Genomic DNA, 16,809 nt, shown 5'->3' on the forward strand with positions numbered 1-16,809 from the left:
CTGGTGCCTCAATTTTTGCGACTGTCACCCAGGGTATACCTCTAGACCATCTGGCTTTGGTGGACAGTGGGGCTGACTTACGTTTGTGATCCCACAGGACTGTACACATTTGTGTACTTCAAACCCTGATGCCTGAGGGTCTGGCTTCCAACCAGCCTGAATTCAGGTGCTGACCGAGATCGTCCATTTTGGGACACTAACAGGTCTTGGCACACCCTCAATTACTGGGAGCCAAAAAAAAAAAAAAAAAGCTGCTCAGACAATCACAAAGTCTGAGAGGCAACTAAGAACTAGGGGCAGAGTTGAACAATAAGGTTCATCTCCTATATAAGACCACGTCTTTAACTGGGAGAGATGGCTATTTTATTTAACGGATAGAAACCAACACAGCAAGTCAAGGAAAATGAAGAAACAGAAGAATATCTTTCAAAGGAAGCAATAAGATAAAACCTCAGAAAGAGACCTTAATGAAACAGAGATAAGTGATTTAACTGATAAAGAGTTCAAAATAATGGTCATAAAGATGCCCACTGAGCTTGGGAGAAGAATGAACAAAGTGAGAACTTCAACAAAGCTTAGAAAAATAGAAGAGAGTATATATTTATATAAGTATATAAGTAGTAGTATCAACTTCTTCCTCTAAGGAGCTAGAGGCCTCAGGGAATAAGATGTTTACACCGCTCCACCAGGGTCAGCCAGATCTGGTTTGGCACTGCCTGTGACTAAGGTTATTGCTAAATTCTAGGATTTAGTCAGCAGATGGGGCTTTTGTACCCTAATTTGTAAATAATAAATGTTTTATTTTGGTCCCCTTCTGTTACTCCTTGGTTTTAATTTTTAGTATGCTTAAACATAGCAAATAAAGAGAGGTATCATTAACTAGATGCCTCTCAATGACCAACATTAAACTACTTGATCAGTACTACTTAGTAGTGCTATACTAAAATGAAATGAAATTCTTGGAGGAGCTAAGCTTAAACAATAACATTTTACGACATCTAAGATCAGGTGTCTTCTCTATAAAAGTTAGGCAGGAAACAGTACCTAAAAGTTATAGCTCCTAAGACTATAACTTTAGGAAGAAAGGCCAGATTCTTCAAGAATAAATAATCTACAGTTAGTCAGATTGAAGAGTCTTTCATCAGTCACACTTAAGAATGATTTTCTAAAATCTAACCCAAGGAAGTAAGAGTAATTGTGTAATGGCTCTTCACTCACCATTAATGGAGTTATCTATGGGATTATGTCAGAACTAAACAATATCTAAGAAGCAAAACGCCTAAAAAAATCTAACGACTTTGATCATCTGGGCTTTGGATCAATGCCCAGATTGCATAAAATAATATGACCAAGAACTTTGTTTACTCTTCAGTTAGAGGAGTGATTGACAAAGAAGGGAAATATAAAAGTGTATGCAAATTTCTTGAGATCCAAGATGCACCTGAAACAATTTCTATTTCTATGACTCTCACCAAGAGATCAGTCTAAAAATGTTTTTAAGCAGTTATCAGAATCAGAACCTTTGGTGGGTGTTAGGTACACTGTGGTAAGCAAAATGTCATCTCTGTGCTTTTTAGAAATTATTGGAGTTAGTTAGTTATAGGAGAGCAAAGCAGATGCAGAAATTAATCAGAAGAGTAAGTAATTTTGGTACAAGCTTGAATGATACCTCTTTCTACCCACTGGTCTTATGCCATTCCACCTCATTTGTCTACATAGGTATAATCAAAAAAATGCTCATTTTTATAACACCTTTGAGTATTGTAATACCCAGCCATTAGTTAAAAAAATGTTAAGTATCCAAAAAAAGTTAGGAAAGGACAGTGAGAGGAAAGTCAGATATTAAGTTGTTATATATTACAGGCACAACTACACATAGAAAAACTGCACAGAAAAAAAGCCCACTGAAAGATATCAATATGTAATAGTGCCAAACATACAACATTGTTTAATTAGGGATGACAATATAAAATGATGGCTACTTTAGGGAGTGAAGAAATTTACGTCACAGCCAGTAACTGACAATCAACCTGTCTTTGCAAAATAGTATTTAGTCAATCAATTATCATCTCATCTGAATAACTTTTATTTATTCACAAATTTTTAGAAATATCATTATCAAGAACTTACCACATGAGTAGTTTTTAATGTACTGCCATCAAATCTGCATAAACTGGAGCTCTCTTCAAAGAAAATATCACATTCTTCTAACTCTTGAGCATTACAAGGAGGTTTACCTTTATCTGGATTTGGATTCTTAGACCATAAAAGAAAATAAATAACAACAAGAGAATGAATTTCTTCATACTCAACAATGTTAAGATTACAGCAATAATTAAATATTAAATTTCAGACTCATGACCAATAAAAACTTAAAAACAGACACAAAAAAGAGAATGATGGAATCAGCAGAGAAAGATATGAAAACAGCTATTATAAACTTGTTCTATATACTCAGAGATGTAAAGAAAAACAAACACATTGAGAAATATGGAAGATATAAAAAAGAACTAAACTGAAATTCTAGATATGAAAATACAATATCTGAAATGGAAAACACAATATTAGATGGGATTGACAGCCGATTAGACATTGCAGAAGAAAAGACAACCAGTGAGTTGGAGTCTATCTAAAATGTAACAGTCTATCTAAAATAGTAATAGAGTCTATCTAAAAATGAAGCAGAGAAGACAAAAATAAAACACACACAAAAGATGAGAACCCTAGTGACCTGTGGAACAATATCAAATGGTCTAACATATGAGTATTTGGAAGAATGCAAGAAGAATGGAAAAAATTTTGAAGAAATGATGGCAATTTTTTTCAAATTTGATGAAAACTATAATCCTACAGATTAAAGAAGGTCAAAGAACCCCAAGCATAACAAACATTAAGAAAAAAAAAAACACAGAGCAAGTCACATTACAATGAAATTGCTAAAAATGAGAAAAATGAAATTATTCTCCAAGTAATAAAGAGAAAATCTTAAAAGTGGTTACAGGAGGGAAAAATCACATTACTGACAGAGGAACAAAATTACAAATGACAGCTGACTTCTCATCAGAAACTACACAAGCCAGAAAACAATGGAGTATATTTGAAGTTCTGAAAGGGAAAAAAACCGTCAGCACTGACTTACACCCTTAACAAAAATAGCTTTAAAAGAAGGAACTCAAGTATTTTTGCAGACAAGGAAGACATGTATTTCTGCAGACAAACAAAAGCTGAAAGAATTTATCCAGCAGAACTACATTGCAAGAAATGACAAAAGAAGTTCTTCAGCCAGGAAAAAAATGACACCAGATGGCAATCTGAATCAACACAAAGGAATGTAAAAAAGAGGAAATGACAAATATTTGGATCAATATAAGGCTTTTTCACCCTGCATTTTTAATCTCTTTAAAAGAAAACTGACCGACTAAAGTTAAAATAATAACATATCATGAAGTTTATAACATAGAAATAAAATGACAAAAATAATACAAAGGATGGAATGGAAATATACTGTAAAGTTTTTAAGTTATGAGTTAAGTGATATATTTTGAGGATAGATGGTGATAAGATGAAGATGTTATACTATAAACTCTAGAACAACCACTAAACACACACACAAATATCCACCCAAACAAAAACACAGAGGTATCATGAAAAATATGCCCAAAGTAGAGATAAATGGAATCATTAAAGTAATTTTAATATGTTCACTGTTTGAATGCAAAAATCACTGTTTGGTCTTATATCCCTCAAAGAGTAAAAAAGGATCACTTAAAAGATAAGTTATACATTCACATGCATATAACAGAAATACAATTCTATAACAACTGATAAAATGTCCACACAACTAGTTTGCCAAAATGCAGTCATGTTACTGAGAACCTAATGTGAAAGGACCAGAGAGTCTGTGAAACTAAATGTCTGGAAGTTACAGACATTATCAAATCTGTCCATTTTCCAGCTGGGACATGGAGCCAGCTAGCTGTGGTTGTCTTCTCCTTTCTAAGTATCAATGGAAACAATTCTGGTTGCAGTGGCTGGCTGAGAAGGTAATTCCAGCAATTAGCTGGGGCCATTTTGTCACAGTATCTCAAGAAGATATACACATCCAGCAGAAAAGAAAGCCCCCAGGTAGCTGTGGCTGTCTTCTCCTTTCTAAGTACCAATGAAACAATTCTGGTTGCAGTGGCTGGCTGAGAAGGTAATTCCAGCAATTAGCTGGGGCCGTTTTGTCACAGTGTCTCAAGAAGATATATACATCCAGCAGAAAAGAAAGCACCCTCCCCACTCCTCCCTCCTTCTCCTTTCAATTACCCATATGTTAGAGATGGGAGGGCAAAAATTAAAAGCTAAGGACTATCAAAGCAGCCAGTATTTAACAGGACAAGATTATAGAGAAAAGGGAATAGCAAGGAGAACCCAAGACTATGCTGCTTTCCTATAGTTATCTGTTATTTCAAGCTGAGCTGAAAAAGACAAGTGGAAAACAGAGGATAAGGGGCTAAAAAGCTGAGTTCTGATAATTATCAAAGTGCTTGGGAGACAAAAATTAGAGATCAGGGCCCACACAGGAGGAGAAACCCTGGTAAACATTCCAGACTTTCAGTTGAGACTCATGAAAAGTTCCACCCTAGGACTAAGAACAAACAAAGAATAAACCAGCCATGCAAAAAACTGAAATCCAGCATCAAATCAAATCAATCAGTAACGGGATTAAGAAAACAGGCAGAAAATGTTGGGGATGCAGCTAATGTAGTATTTAGAAGGAAGTGTATAGCATTACATGCTTTCATTAGAAAAGGAGAAAGGTCAAAAATCAATCATCTAAGCTTTCACCTTCAAAAAAGAGCAAAATAAATCTAAAGCAAGCAAAAGAGAGAAATAAATGTAATAACAGTCTGGATGAAATTGGAAACTGAAAAAAAAAAGGAAAAATAAAGTCAATAGAAATAGATGCCCCAAATAATCCTATAACTATTAAAGAAATTAAATTCATGGTTTAAAACCTTCAAAAAAGAAAACTCCAGTCCAGATAGTTTCACTGGCAACATCTATTAAACATTAAAGAACATATAATGCCAAGTCTACACAATCTCTTCCAGAAATAGAAGATAGCAACACTTCGCTACTCATTTTATGAACTCAGCATTACCCAGATACCAAAAGTAGATAAAGACAGTAAAAAGTCAAAACAAAACAAAAACCATAGGCCCCAATCCTCACAAACATAAATGTAAAACTCTTCAATAACATATTAGTAAACCAAACCAGTGATATGTAAAAAAGAATAATAATACATCATGACCATCATGATAAATACTCTTAGCATACTAGGAATAGAAGAAATTTCCTCAAAGTGATAAAAAGAATCCATCATACTTAATAGTGAAAATTCAGTCTTCTCCCCAAGATCATGAATAAGGCAAGAATATCTGCTTTCACTATTCACCATTCCTATTTTACAGTGCATTAGAGGTTCTAATCAATGCAGTAAGGCAAGAAAAAGTATAAAGATTTGAAAAACACAAAACTGCCTTCAGTTAGAGATGACAAGATTCTGTTTTTTATTTTAAAAGTAACAACCACACTAGTGTTTAGGCATAAATAACTTACTCATATATATGAATATTCATTTGAAATCATCAAGTTTAAAAGACAGTTAGTAGCAATTATCTACAATCTCAAAACAAACCCCCACTACTGTCACTATAATTATATCCCCAGAGCCCTATCACAATAAATACTTGCTGAATATTGAATGAACACAGAGCAATGCAGTCTGCATGGCTTGTAACAAGAGGGCTATGAAATCAAAGTTCTAGAGTCATACATATGAATTCCAGGGATTCTTGAAATTTTCCATTATGCTAGAAAATGTGAAACTTGGTTTCTCCATTTTGGTCATGTTTTTTTTTGTCAGAGACATTGACCTTCAATATTCTAATTTTTCCTTTCTACCTTAGGATGCAACTAACCTACAGTACAAATACTTCTTTATATAATCTTCCTCATTGCTATAATTCCAGATGGCAATAAATCAGACATTTTAAATTTGCTGATATGTTTTGGTAAAGGAACATAACTGAAGTTCTGGTGTATTGCTGAATTTGTTCAAATTCTTAACATTATCTTAAATGTTATCGGAGTAGGAACATACTCAACAAAAATCTCACAGCTGTATGTTTTATATGTATATACACACACATACACACAAACACCCCTTGTGATATTCTAAGAGCACCCAGAAAATTTCAATGACTACACGTAGATTATTAGCAAGGTAGGGGGTAAAATCATAATTTTTGTCCCTGTCAGCTTTGGTCAGTCAATTCTTCTAAAAGAGAATATAGATATACACAGAGATAGAGTTGACACTTGAACAACATGTCTGAACTGGAAAGGTCCACTTAAAATACATACTACAGAAATATATAATACCCAACTGGTTGAATCTGAGGATGTGAGCAGGAGATACAGAGGACCGACTGTAAAGTTATACTTGGATTTTTGAGTGCACAAGGGTTGGTCCCCTAACCACTGCATTGTTCAAGTGTCAACTATATATCTCTTTTTTTCTCTCTGTACATATATTGAGAGAGCGAAAGACACATATATACATACAACCATACATGCACACCCACCCTATATGTACAACATGCCCACACACATATATACATTCACACGGTATAAGGAATATATATTAGAATTTTAAGCCATATTCAAACACTAGTCAGTGATACCTAATCTGTCTCTTACATTAGGAAAAGCAAAATAATGTTTGAAAAACATGGTGTAATCCTCACATAACATACTTCTGGATCCTTGGGAAGTCACACTGCTATTGCAATTGCTTACCAGTTCATCAGAGGTCAAATGCATCAAACGTTCAGCTATTGCAGCACACTGGGCTGAGTCTCTAATAAATTCCCCCTGTTTATCACCGACCACTAGCTCTGGCCATGTCAGTCCTTCATTCTTCTTAATCAAGGAAATCTCCAAGCTAGAAGTTTAAGATGAGAAAAGTAATGTTACATTAAGCAACTATACAAATTACACAACCAATACCAAACAGAAGAATCTTCCACAGAAATTACCCCTCTGATGTCCAGAGGATGTTTTACCAAAAATCATGTTCATTTTCATTCTGCATATGATGGAAAACCTATCATCCAAGGGTAAACAATATAGATCTAATAGACAAGAAGGCACCACTGGAGTGATTGGAAAGAGTAACACCACTCAGAAAGTACTGCTGCAGTTCAGGTGTGCTGTGTGTTACCAATCTTCAGTAATAGAAAAATGCAAGCAACATGAATCTATGAGCTATTTCACTGGGGAATGGTCGGGGGGGCACATAAAGTTAACTGGAAAGGGCCTATAACTAAAGGTACCTCTTTGTGTGTGGAGCCAACAATTACCTTCATTATCACAAACTAGTAGCCATAATATATTATTAACCTAAATATCAGGAAGGTTAGTTAAATCAATAAAAAAGGACCCATCGGGGAACACTAAGATTAAGGACTGATGCAGCAGAAAAGGGAGAGAGAGCTGAGTCAGGGCAGACTGTGGACATGGGATAGGGAGTTGCCCATGTGCCTCTTGAATAGGAAAGGAAATCCAGGTAAGCGGGCTGTTGCTATAATACAGAGAAAAGTGATGTTGGTGGTAGCTGTTTCACAGCAAAGCAACCTTTTCCATGTGCCATCTCTGGTAAACATGGGCCATACTAACCCATGCCCTGGAACACAATTGCAAGGAAACAATTGCAAGAACACAATAGTAACTATTATCGTAATTATCAAATAGAACATGCAAACTTATCAGATATTCTTTTTCAAGGCTATTATCACTACCTCATGAATTAATTACAGTACTTTAAAATTTTCTAAAACTTCTTGTATTTTAAGAGACTATACAAAATAATATCTTTCTTATGTAATGAGTTCCTATCATTAGCATTAAAAACTACCACCATGGTCAATAATGCCCAGATTTAGTTACATTTTCTAAGGAGAAAGCTAATCTTGAATGATGATGATGATGGTGATAATGATGATAATAAAAATAATGACAGCAGCTTATACTTACCTAATGCTTACCGTAAGCTAGGTGCTATCTTAAGTACTTTACATGTTTTAACTCATTTACTGCTCACCACAAACAAATAAAGTAAGCACTATTATCATCTCCATTTTACAAGTAAGAAAAGAAAGCACTGAGAGGTTAAGTAACTTGCCAAGGTCACAAGCTAGTAAAGCAGTCTGGCTCCAAGTCCATGTTCTTCACTACTGCACTATTCTGCCTCTCTGAAAAAATATATGTAAATAACTATTAAAGAACTTGTACCTAGTGACCAGAATGCATAAATACTGTTCTTAGTCAGTTGCTAGCTAAAGAAGTTAGAATTCGTACAGTTTTAGTTATAAAGAATTTATGAACCATCATTAAATTGGCATATCTAGTCAATGTTACTCTTTTAGCACAAATGCATTTCTACATTTTAAAACCAGAATCACATCCTATCATCCAAGCAAAAAGGAACACACAGCCCCATACATAATAAACTACAGATTAGTTAACAAATCCTTCCAAAACTACAAGGAACATTAACTACTGAAAATGAGACGAATAATATAATCAAGTACAAAAAGATCATGTGTTTTTAAACCAATGATACCACCAACACAGCACTGTAATTATCTTTTGTAACATAAAATAGTAATCAAGCACCTCAAATTTAATGAAAAAAGAATACTGGTCTATATTCATGTGTTAAATGCTGAAACTATTTGCATAAGGTCCAGCTCTTCTCCTAAACCTTGGCTGGGTTACTGCTTGATGACTTATATTTAGCAGTATGTTCCAGCTGGTTTGCCAATTTAAAAATGCTATCCTCATCTCTCACACACACTAGTAAGATATGTTTAAATAGAATATATGGAAATATAAAATATTTTTGAAAGAACCTTTCAGATATTGAGTTTTTAAGATAATACATTAAAAAGTATAACGAAGTCACCAAATCTCTCCATTAATAAAATGATTTCAGGGTATCTGCTTAATTTAAAAACAATTTTGAACTAGATATATATTTCTTAGACTAGCAGAATTCAGAGTCACATCAAGACTCACATGGATGGGTAAAATACCACTAACCAAGAATTATATTTAATAAAAATATTTAATTTTAACCCACTTCTGACAAAATTTGACCATTTTAAAAATTAAGTGCCTAACACCATTCATTAACCATCACTGAATTCAATAATTACTAAGACTTGATCTAAAATGAAAGAGACTAATTTTATTAATCCAAATGATTAGGGAATGAAGTATCTGGAACAATAGATTTACAAAGAGGAACGGTAGTTGGGACAGAGGATTATAGTCTTACAAGACACAACCTTTGTTTACCTTTTATTTACATATTCTTTTTACTGAGGTGTAATTTATAGATGCAATTCATGGATTTTAAGTGTAGAATTCATTGTTTGACAAATGCATACGCCCGTATAACCCAATAAAGATAGTGAAACATCCAGGAAGTTCCCTTGTGCATTTTTCCAGTCAATCCTCCTGCACCCTAGAGGTAACCACAGTTCTGATTTGTATCACCATAGATTAGTTCTGCCAGTTCTAGAACTTCACTTATGTGGAATTGCACAGGGCATACTTTTTGTCTCTGGCTTCTTTCAGTCCACGTAACGTTTTTGAGGTTCATATTGCAGAGTAGCATTCCACTAATTAGCAAATTAAAGTTAATAGAAAAAAATTATTTCTATTAAAAAGTTTAAAAAGCACAAATTTAAATAAATGACCACTTTCACCTATTTATTATTATTATTGTTTCTGTTATTATTATTATTGTATCCAGAGCTGGTAATGAAAAGCACGCAGTATAATGTAAACAATAACTATAATAGTATTTTTAATCTTAACTACAGTAATTTCATTTTTAATCTATCTTAAGAAAAATAATCAGCAATACTGATGGACCTATTGTAGTATTCCCCTATGATGTGACCACTGCAAAAAGTATAAAAAGAAAACAAGGAAAAAGTAAAATAATAAAAAATAAAATTTTAAATATAAATAAAACTATAAAAATACCTATTATTCTCTTTAATTATCCATGTACTGCTTTCATGATCAATAGATGAATAGAGATTTCCTTCCAAAAACCTCTGACCCTTCAGCACAACGTTGACATGATCAGGCAAAAACTGTATTTGAATGTCTTCCTTAGTACAGTCTTCTGGAAGCGATATTGTTACTGTCAAATCATCTTCAGTCTGTTGCCAGTAATACAGAGGTTCTTTTAGGAAAAGAAAAATGCATTATGTAATTAAAAAGCTGAGACTAGGTCATACAAAAGAAAACCTATCTTAGCATATTTTCTAGTGATCGTCTCACAAAAAAATAATTATGAACAAACACACAGAGATGTCCATGGGGAATTTTCACTTAAAGAGTTGTAGCAATTTACTTGACATTTTCCTGTTCCAGGATTACCTCATGCTCCAAGAGATACACATTCATAAAGTACAAATCAGAGCAACTCTTTCATCCCCATTCCTTCTCTCCCTGCCTCTCAGTATCCCTACTTCCCTACTTCTCCCTCTTCCTCTTATACACGCACATGCACACACACACACAGTGGATTCCGATTTCAAAAGAATACCAAATATGTCATAAACTCCTGTCTGAAACTTTCACCACAGCCTTGATTTGCCAATGCTGGAGCAATATAGTAACTCTGTGATACAGGAGACTACTGTTATTTGGTGGGATACATGTCCACACAAAAATAAAAGATATTTTCCTTATAAAGGTATTGGCTATTCTACCTCATTCACAACATGAAAGCAATTTCATAGCAAATTCAAGGGCTGTCAGTATATTTTGTCTAAGTTCCCAATAAAAGAATCCTGCCTTCATCACCTTCTCTTAACTCCTCAGCTTGTCTCCTAAAAAGCTATCTACTAAAGAGACACTTTGAGACCCATCATACTATCACCACGGAAGTAGGAAAATAGGGCTTAAATGCAAAATGAATAAATATTTGCTTAATGGCATCCATAAACATTAATCTGTCTATCCACTCATCAGAAAGGAATATAACAGGGCTGTTAGGAACTAGTGCTCCAGAGTTGGCTAGTCCACGGTCTGAATCCTGGTTCAACCATTTAATAATTCTGATACACAACTATACCTCTAATCCTCATTTTTCTAATCTGTGAAACAGTGTAACAGAATATTGCACACCTCTTAGGACTGACTGGTGACATTTAAATGAGTTAATGCATGTAAAACATTTAATATCAATTCTGTTAGCTAAATATATTATAAACTCTCACTAAATGTGGGTTATTACTCTTTTTATTTTTGTGTGGTTTTATGTTAAAACTTGGGGGGGTACTTGATATGCTGAAAGATATAGCATAAGCATGGTGTGTCTCCTGGAAGGGTCGCTTTTATCTGAAATTAAAATTTTTCTTGTAACAAATATGATAATATAGAAATAAATATAAAACATGCAGGCTTCCCTGGTGGTGCAGCAGTTAAGAATCTGCCTGCCAATGCAGGGGACACAAGTTTGAGCCCTGGTCTGGGAGGATCCCCCATGCTGCGGAGCAACTGGGCCCAGGCACCGCAACTGCTGAGCCTGCACTCTGGAGGCCTGCGAGCCACAACGGCTGAAGCTCACGCGCCTGGAGCCCGTGCTCTGCAACAGGAGAAGGCACCGCAATGAGAAGCCCGCACACCGCAAAGACAAGAGGCCCCTGCTCGCCACTAGAGAAAAGCCCACACGCAGCAACAGAAGACCCAACGCAGCCAAAAATAAAATAAATTTAAAAAAAAATGCATGGGGGGCTTCCCTGGTGGCGCAGTGGTTGAGAGTCCGCCTGCCAATGCAGGGGACACAGGTTCATGCCCCGGTCCGGGAAGATCCCACATGCCGCGGAGCAGCTGGGCCTGTGAGCCATGGCCGCTGAGCCTGTGCGTCCGGAGCCTGTGCTCCACAAGGGGAAAGGCCACAACAGTGAGAGGCCCGCGTACCGCAAAAAAAAAAAAAAAAAAAAGCATGAATTTTTAGGATAAAATTGTTACTTCGGGGTAATATCTAACTTGCATCACATTCCTTTAAGTCTCAGATCCTCTATCTTTTGCCTTTCGAAGTACTTTTAATAAAAAGTTACTGAAAATGCTTGAAATATAGCTTAAAAGACATACTATAAGCTCTCTAAGAAATGTTTTACTCATCCCTCGTCTCGCACAAACATTAACAAGGCAGTTTATACATAATAATCATGAAATATAGAATTTCTGCCAGATATGGGGATGGGAGGAACCTGCAAAATCACATGAGCTTTTAGTATAAATTAAGGCCATGGACATAGACTAAAGAGAAAGCCAGAATTTTCTTACTCTCCTCTCCATCAAAACTATACAGACACCTAAATAATTTTTTCCATTGTTGGTTGCTTTGAGTACCTTTCTATATCTCTACAGACTGTATTAGGTCTTCAAAGAAAATATCATTATTTATAATATCATGACAATACCAAATGGGTAATAGATAATATCAGTCTTCTTGAAGTTTATAGAAAATGAAACCGGTATACATACTCAAAAGAGTGCTTAAAAGAAAGCATACTAATTAACAAACTATGCATAATTTTTAAAAATTAGAACAATTTTCCTTTCTTATTGTGAAAGTCCAATGATAAAATAAATACAGAAGAAATTTCCCAAGAGAAAGTGGGTACAAGAAAGGGCTATTTATTAGAAAAGAAACAGAAAAATGGAAGGGACTTGTGGTTTACACTAAAAGGGAAAAACGAATTCAGGAGGAACGCAAAATATAGTGTGAGATGTCAACAAAAGAAACACTGGACTAGTGGCTAGTGATTTAAACACATGATGTGTCCCAACTAGCCTGCAAATCTGTCTTGGAACCACATGGTCCTAGCTACTAGGCAGACTGGTTCTAAGGATTAAGGCAGTCTTTCATTCTTCCACAATCGCTCACCAAAGGAGTTCTAAAGCGCATGTGGTCTAGAGATATGGATAGCTGCTCTGGCTAAGCTTTAGGAGAGTTTAACATTATAATTAAGACAAAATAGTAGAATTTATTCAGAAAGGGATCTCACATAAAAACATCACAAGACGCTAAATAAAACGCTACCAAGCACAACCCTTATAATTGGAGTTGTACATGTTTACAAACCTGGAAAAGTATATAAAAATATACTTATAAAAATAGTGAAACTAATTTTTATTTTAAATAATTAAGTTGTTAAAGTAATAAAAAGGGTAGATTCAAAGAGTAATATATATAATTGTTAAATATTGTGAAAATCTCTGTTAAGTAAAATATACTAGTCCCTGGCTATAAATACCACAAATATAAACAGTAATGATTATAGAAAAATGTTCTCTGGAATACTTTTAAAGAATATGTACTCTTTGTATACAAATATAAATTTCTCCTGAAAGACCTTTTTACTCTTTTCATTCTAAAACATTACCTTCATTCATTCACTCATGCATTCATGAATGAATGCAACACTGAGAAAACTTAGTGATTCTACCCCCAAGGAACCTTCTTTCAGTTTAGTATGAAAGATAAGAACGTGTAATTAGGACACCTATAATGAACAGAGGTTAGCTTATTTTTAAAAATTATTATTGACAATACTAATATGCTGGATTTTCAAACACCAACAACAAGTAGACATTAGTATTTGTTTATTCATTCATTAAGTATTTATTAAATATCTAATCAGGTAAGATAATATATAGGTTTTAAAAACATTTTTGGTAATTACAAAAGTATTAAATTGAACAGTTCACACTACTTAGGTGGTATATTTTATAAAAGACCATTCTGGGAAATATAAAGGAAAATAAAAATTAAGCACCTATCTTGACCTGGTAAAACTCATAACCTAGCTGGGAGGACAAATCAGATATATTTTACACAGGAGCTCTATGGATATTCGAAGTAAAATTACCTTTGATTTTCTCTGACATGTCTTCATCCTTACTTTCTTCAAGATTCTGACCAACTTGAACAAATGTAAAGGACTTGTAAGAGACAATCATTAGACCATTCCCATTGGGCTCAATAGCGGCATAATGGGGCACTGACTTTCCACGGAGAATATTACGCTTAGTAATTTCATATTTTTTTTTATCTGTAAGAAAATAAAGCATTTTAGAACAAAAAAATCACAAATAAAAAACTATATAATAAAAATATTTGAATATATTTGTATATTAATTCTAATTTAAACTAAATATTTTAAATGTACTATTAAAAAGCACACTATTAGGTACCTTTTTTAAAAAGGATAAAAAAAATTTACAACCTAATATTCTGTAAATAAATCCCTATTTTAAAATACTGTGTCTGCACCTCCTAGAGAAATGGAAATAAAAACAAAAATAAACAAATGGGACCTAATGAAACTTAAAAGCTTTTGCACAGCAAAGGAAACCATCAACAAGATAAAAAGACAACCCTCAGAATGGGAGAAAATATTTGCTAATGAAACAACTGACAAAGGATTAATCTCCAAAATTTACCAGCTCATGCAGCTCAATATTAAAAAAACAAAAAACCCAATCCAAAAATGGGCAGAAGACCTAAACAGACATTTTTCCAAAGAAGATATACAGACTGCCAACAAACATATGAAAGGATGCTCAACATCACTAATCATTAGAGAAATGCAAATCAAAGCTACAATGAGGTATCACCTCACACCAGTCAGAATGGCCATCATCAAAAAATCTACAAACAATAGATGCTGGTGAGGGTGTGGAGAAAAGGGAACACTCTTGCACTGCTGGTGGGACTGTAAAATGGATACAGCCACTATGGAGAACAGTATGGAGGTCCCTTAAAAAACTAAAAAATAGAACTACCATACGACCCAGCAATCCCACTACTGGGCATATACCCTGAGAAAACCATAATTCAAAAAGAGTCATGTACCACAATGTTCACTGCAGCTCTGTTTACAACAGCCAGGACATGGAAGCAACCTAAGTGTCCACTGACAGGTGAATGGATAAAGAAGATGTGGCACATATATACAATGGAATATTACTCAGCCATAAAAAGAAACGAAACTGAGTTATTTGTAGTGAGGTGGATGGACCTAAAGTCTGTCATACCGAGTGAAGTAAGTCAGAAAGAGAAAAACAAATATTGTATGCTAACACATATATATGGAATAAAAAGTAAGTGGTTCTCATGAACCTAGGGGCAGGACAGGAATAAAGATGCAGACATAGAGACTGGACTTGAGGACATGGGGAGGGCGAAGGGTAAGCTGGGATGAAGTTAGAGAGTGGCATGGACATATATATAATACCAAATGTAAAACTGATAGCTAGTGGGAAGCAGCCGTGTAGCACAGGGAGATCAGCTTGGTGCTTTGTGACCACCTAGAGGGTGGGAGGGAGATGCAAGAGGGAGGAGATATGGGGATATATGTATATGTATAGCTGATTCACTTTGATATAAAGCAGAAATTAACACACCACTGTAAAGCAATTATACTCCAATAAAGATGTTAAAAAAAAAATACTGGGTCTGATGAAATTTGTTCTAGATTGTGGTGTCCAAGTGGTAGCCACTGGCCAGAGTAGCTATTTAATTAAAGTTAAGTAAAATTTGAAATTCAATGCCTCAGTCACACTAGCCACACTTCAAGTGCTCAAAAGCCACACATGGCTACCTGCTATCACACTGAGTGGCTCACATATAAACACGTCCATTTTGGAAAAATTTCTGTTGGAGAGCAGTGCTCTAAATCATAAAAGTGACTGCCTTACCTGAAACATCAACCTCTGAAAAAACTACCCGTTCCTTCACTACAGCCAGCCTGTCTACTTTCTCAGCCAGTATATGATAAGTGTCTTCTGAAAAAAGCTACAAACTGATGACACCAGAAAAAGTGTGGTGTGGACTATTTTCTTCCCATTCTAGCTACTGATAAGGGTTTTTTTTTAAATGAAATATGTTTATGGTAGAAATGATTTTTATACACATTCAGATATAGATCTATCTGCCTACTATAACCAAATATAAATAACTGTGCTTGGAATTTTTAAGATATAAACAATTAACTGTATTCTGAGTTTCTGGTAAATTAACTGAATTTATTCTATGAAAATAAGGGGTTTTTGTCTTTGTTTTTTGCTTTAAAAAGTACCCAAACATTTCAGTTGAGTCCGTACCTTTACTTATATTGTTACTGTGGGTAACAAATTTTTATTACAGTGGGTAGTGCTTGTAAGCTTCATAATGAACAGTCAAAAATCATAACTCAATGTCATGAGTTACACATAGTAACACATATACATACATAATAATACAATTTGTTCTAAAACATCTGTCAGTGTTTTTTCTCTAAATCCTCACCTACATTCACACATTCACTTCATACATATTTAGGAATAGACTTTTCATTTCATGAATGAAATAAAAACTCCTATTTTTCCTCCACAGGTACATTCACAGCAAAGAGTCCTACCTTCCTCTAAAGACCCAAACTTAGACACTGTATATTTTATTGGATGGTTTTTCCCAACATGTGTGGGACAGAAAACAGTAGGTCTCAAGTGAATTATTCCATGGCTAAATGAGTTGGGAAATGCTGGGTCAAAATTAAATTTTTTCTACTCAAAATTTCTAGAAACTTGAATATGCTTAATGTGAAATGGAGATATCGTATGCCCACATTTTCAAACTTACTTGACCATAAAATATAACTTATCAAATGTTCCACTCAAAAG

At 34.6% G+C, this 16,809-nt stretch overlaps 1 protein-coding gene across 3 annotated transcripts in view; it reads right to left on the minus strand.

Moving 5' to 3' along the window:
* Positions 1-16,809, minus strand: part of NUDCD1 (NudC domain containing 1) — an 88,148-nt gene that overhangs the window by 38,321 nt on the left and 33,018 nt on the right. For 2 of the 3 annotated variants that reach the window (XM_027131612.1, XM_027131614.1), the window contains 4 exons: positions 14,016-14,198; positions 10,108-10,312; positions 6,850-6,994; positions 2,131-2,256 (listed from right to left, as the gene is read on the minus strand). In XM_027131612.1, coding sequence (XP_026987413.1) covers positions 2,131-2,256; positions 6,850-6,994; positions 10,108-10,312; positions 14,016-14,198 — 659 coding nt within the window. The remainder of the gene's footprint in view (positions 1-2,130; positions 2,257-6,849; positions 6,995-10,107; positions 10,313-14,015; positions 14,199-16,809) is intronic. The other variant, XM_027131613.1, reaches the window with a different exon arrangement.

The sequence above is a fragment of the Aethalodelphis obliquidens genome, unplaced genomic scaffold (assembly GCF_003676395.1).
Source record: "Aethalodelphis obliquidens isolate GAN/ISIS:26980383/991018 unplaced genomic scaffold, ASM367639v1 scaffold39, whole genome shotgun sequence".
NCBI classification, from domain to species: domain Eukaryota; kingdom Metazoa; phylum Chordata; class Mammalia; order Artiodactyla; family Delphinidae; genus Aethalodelphis; species Aethalodelphis obliquidens.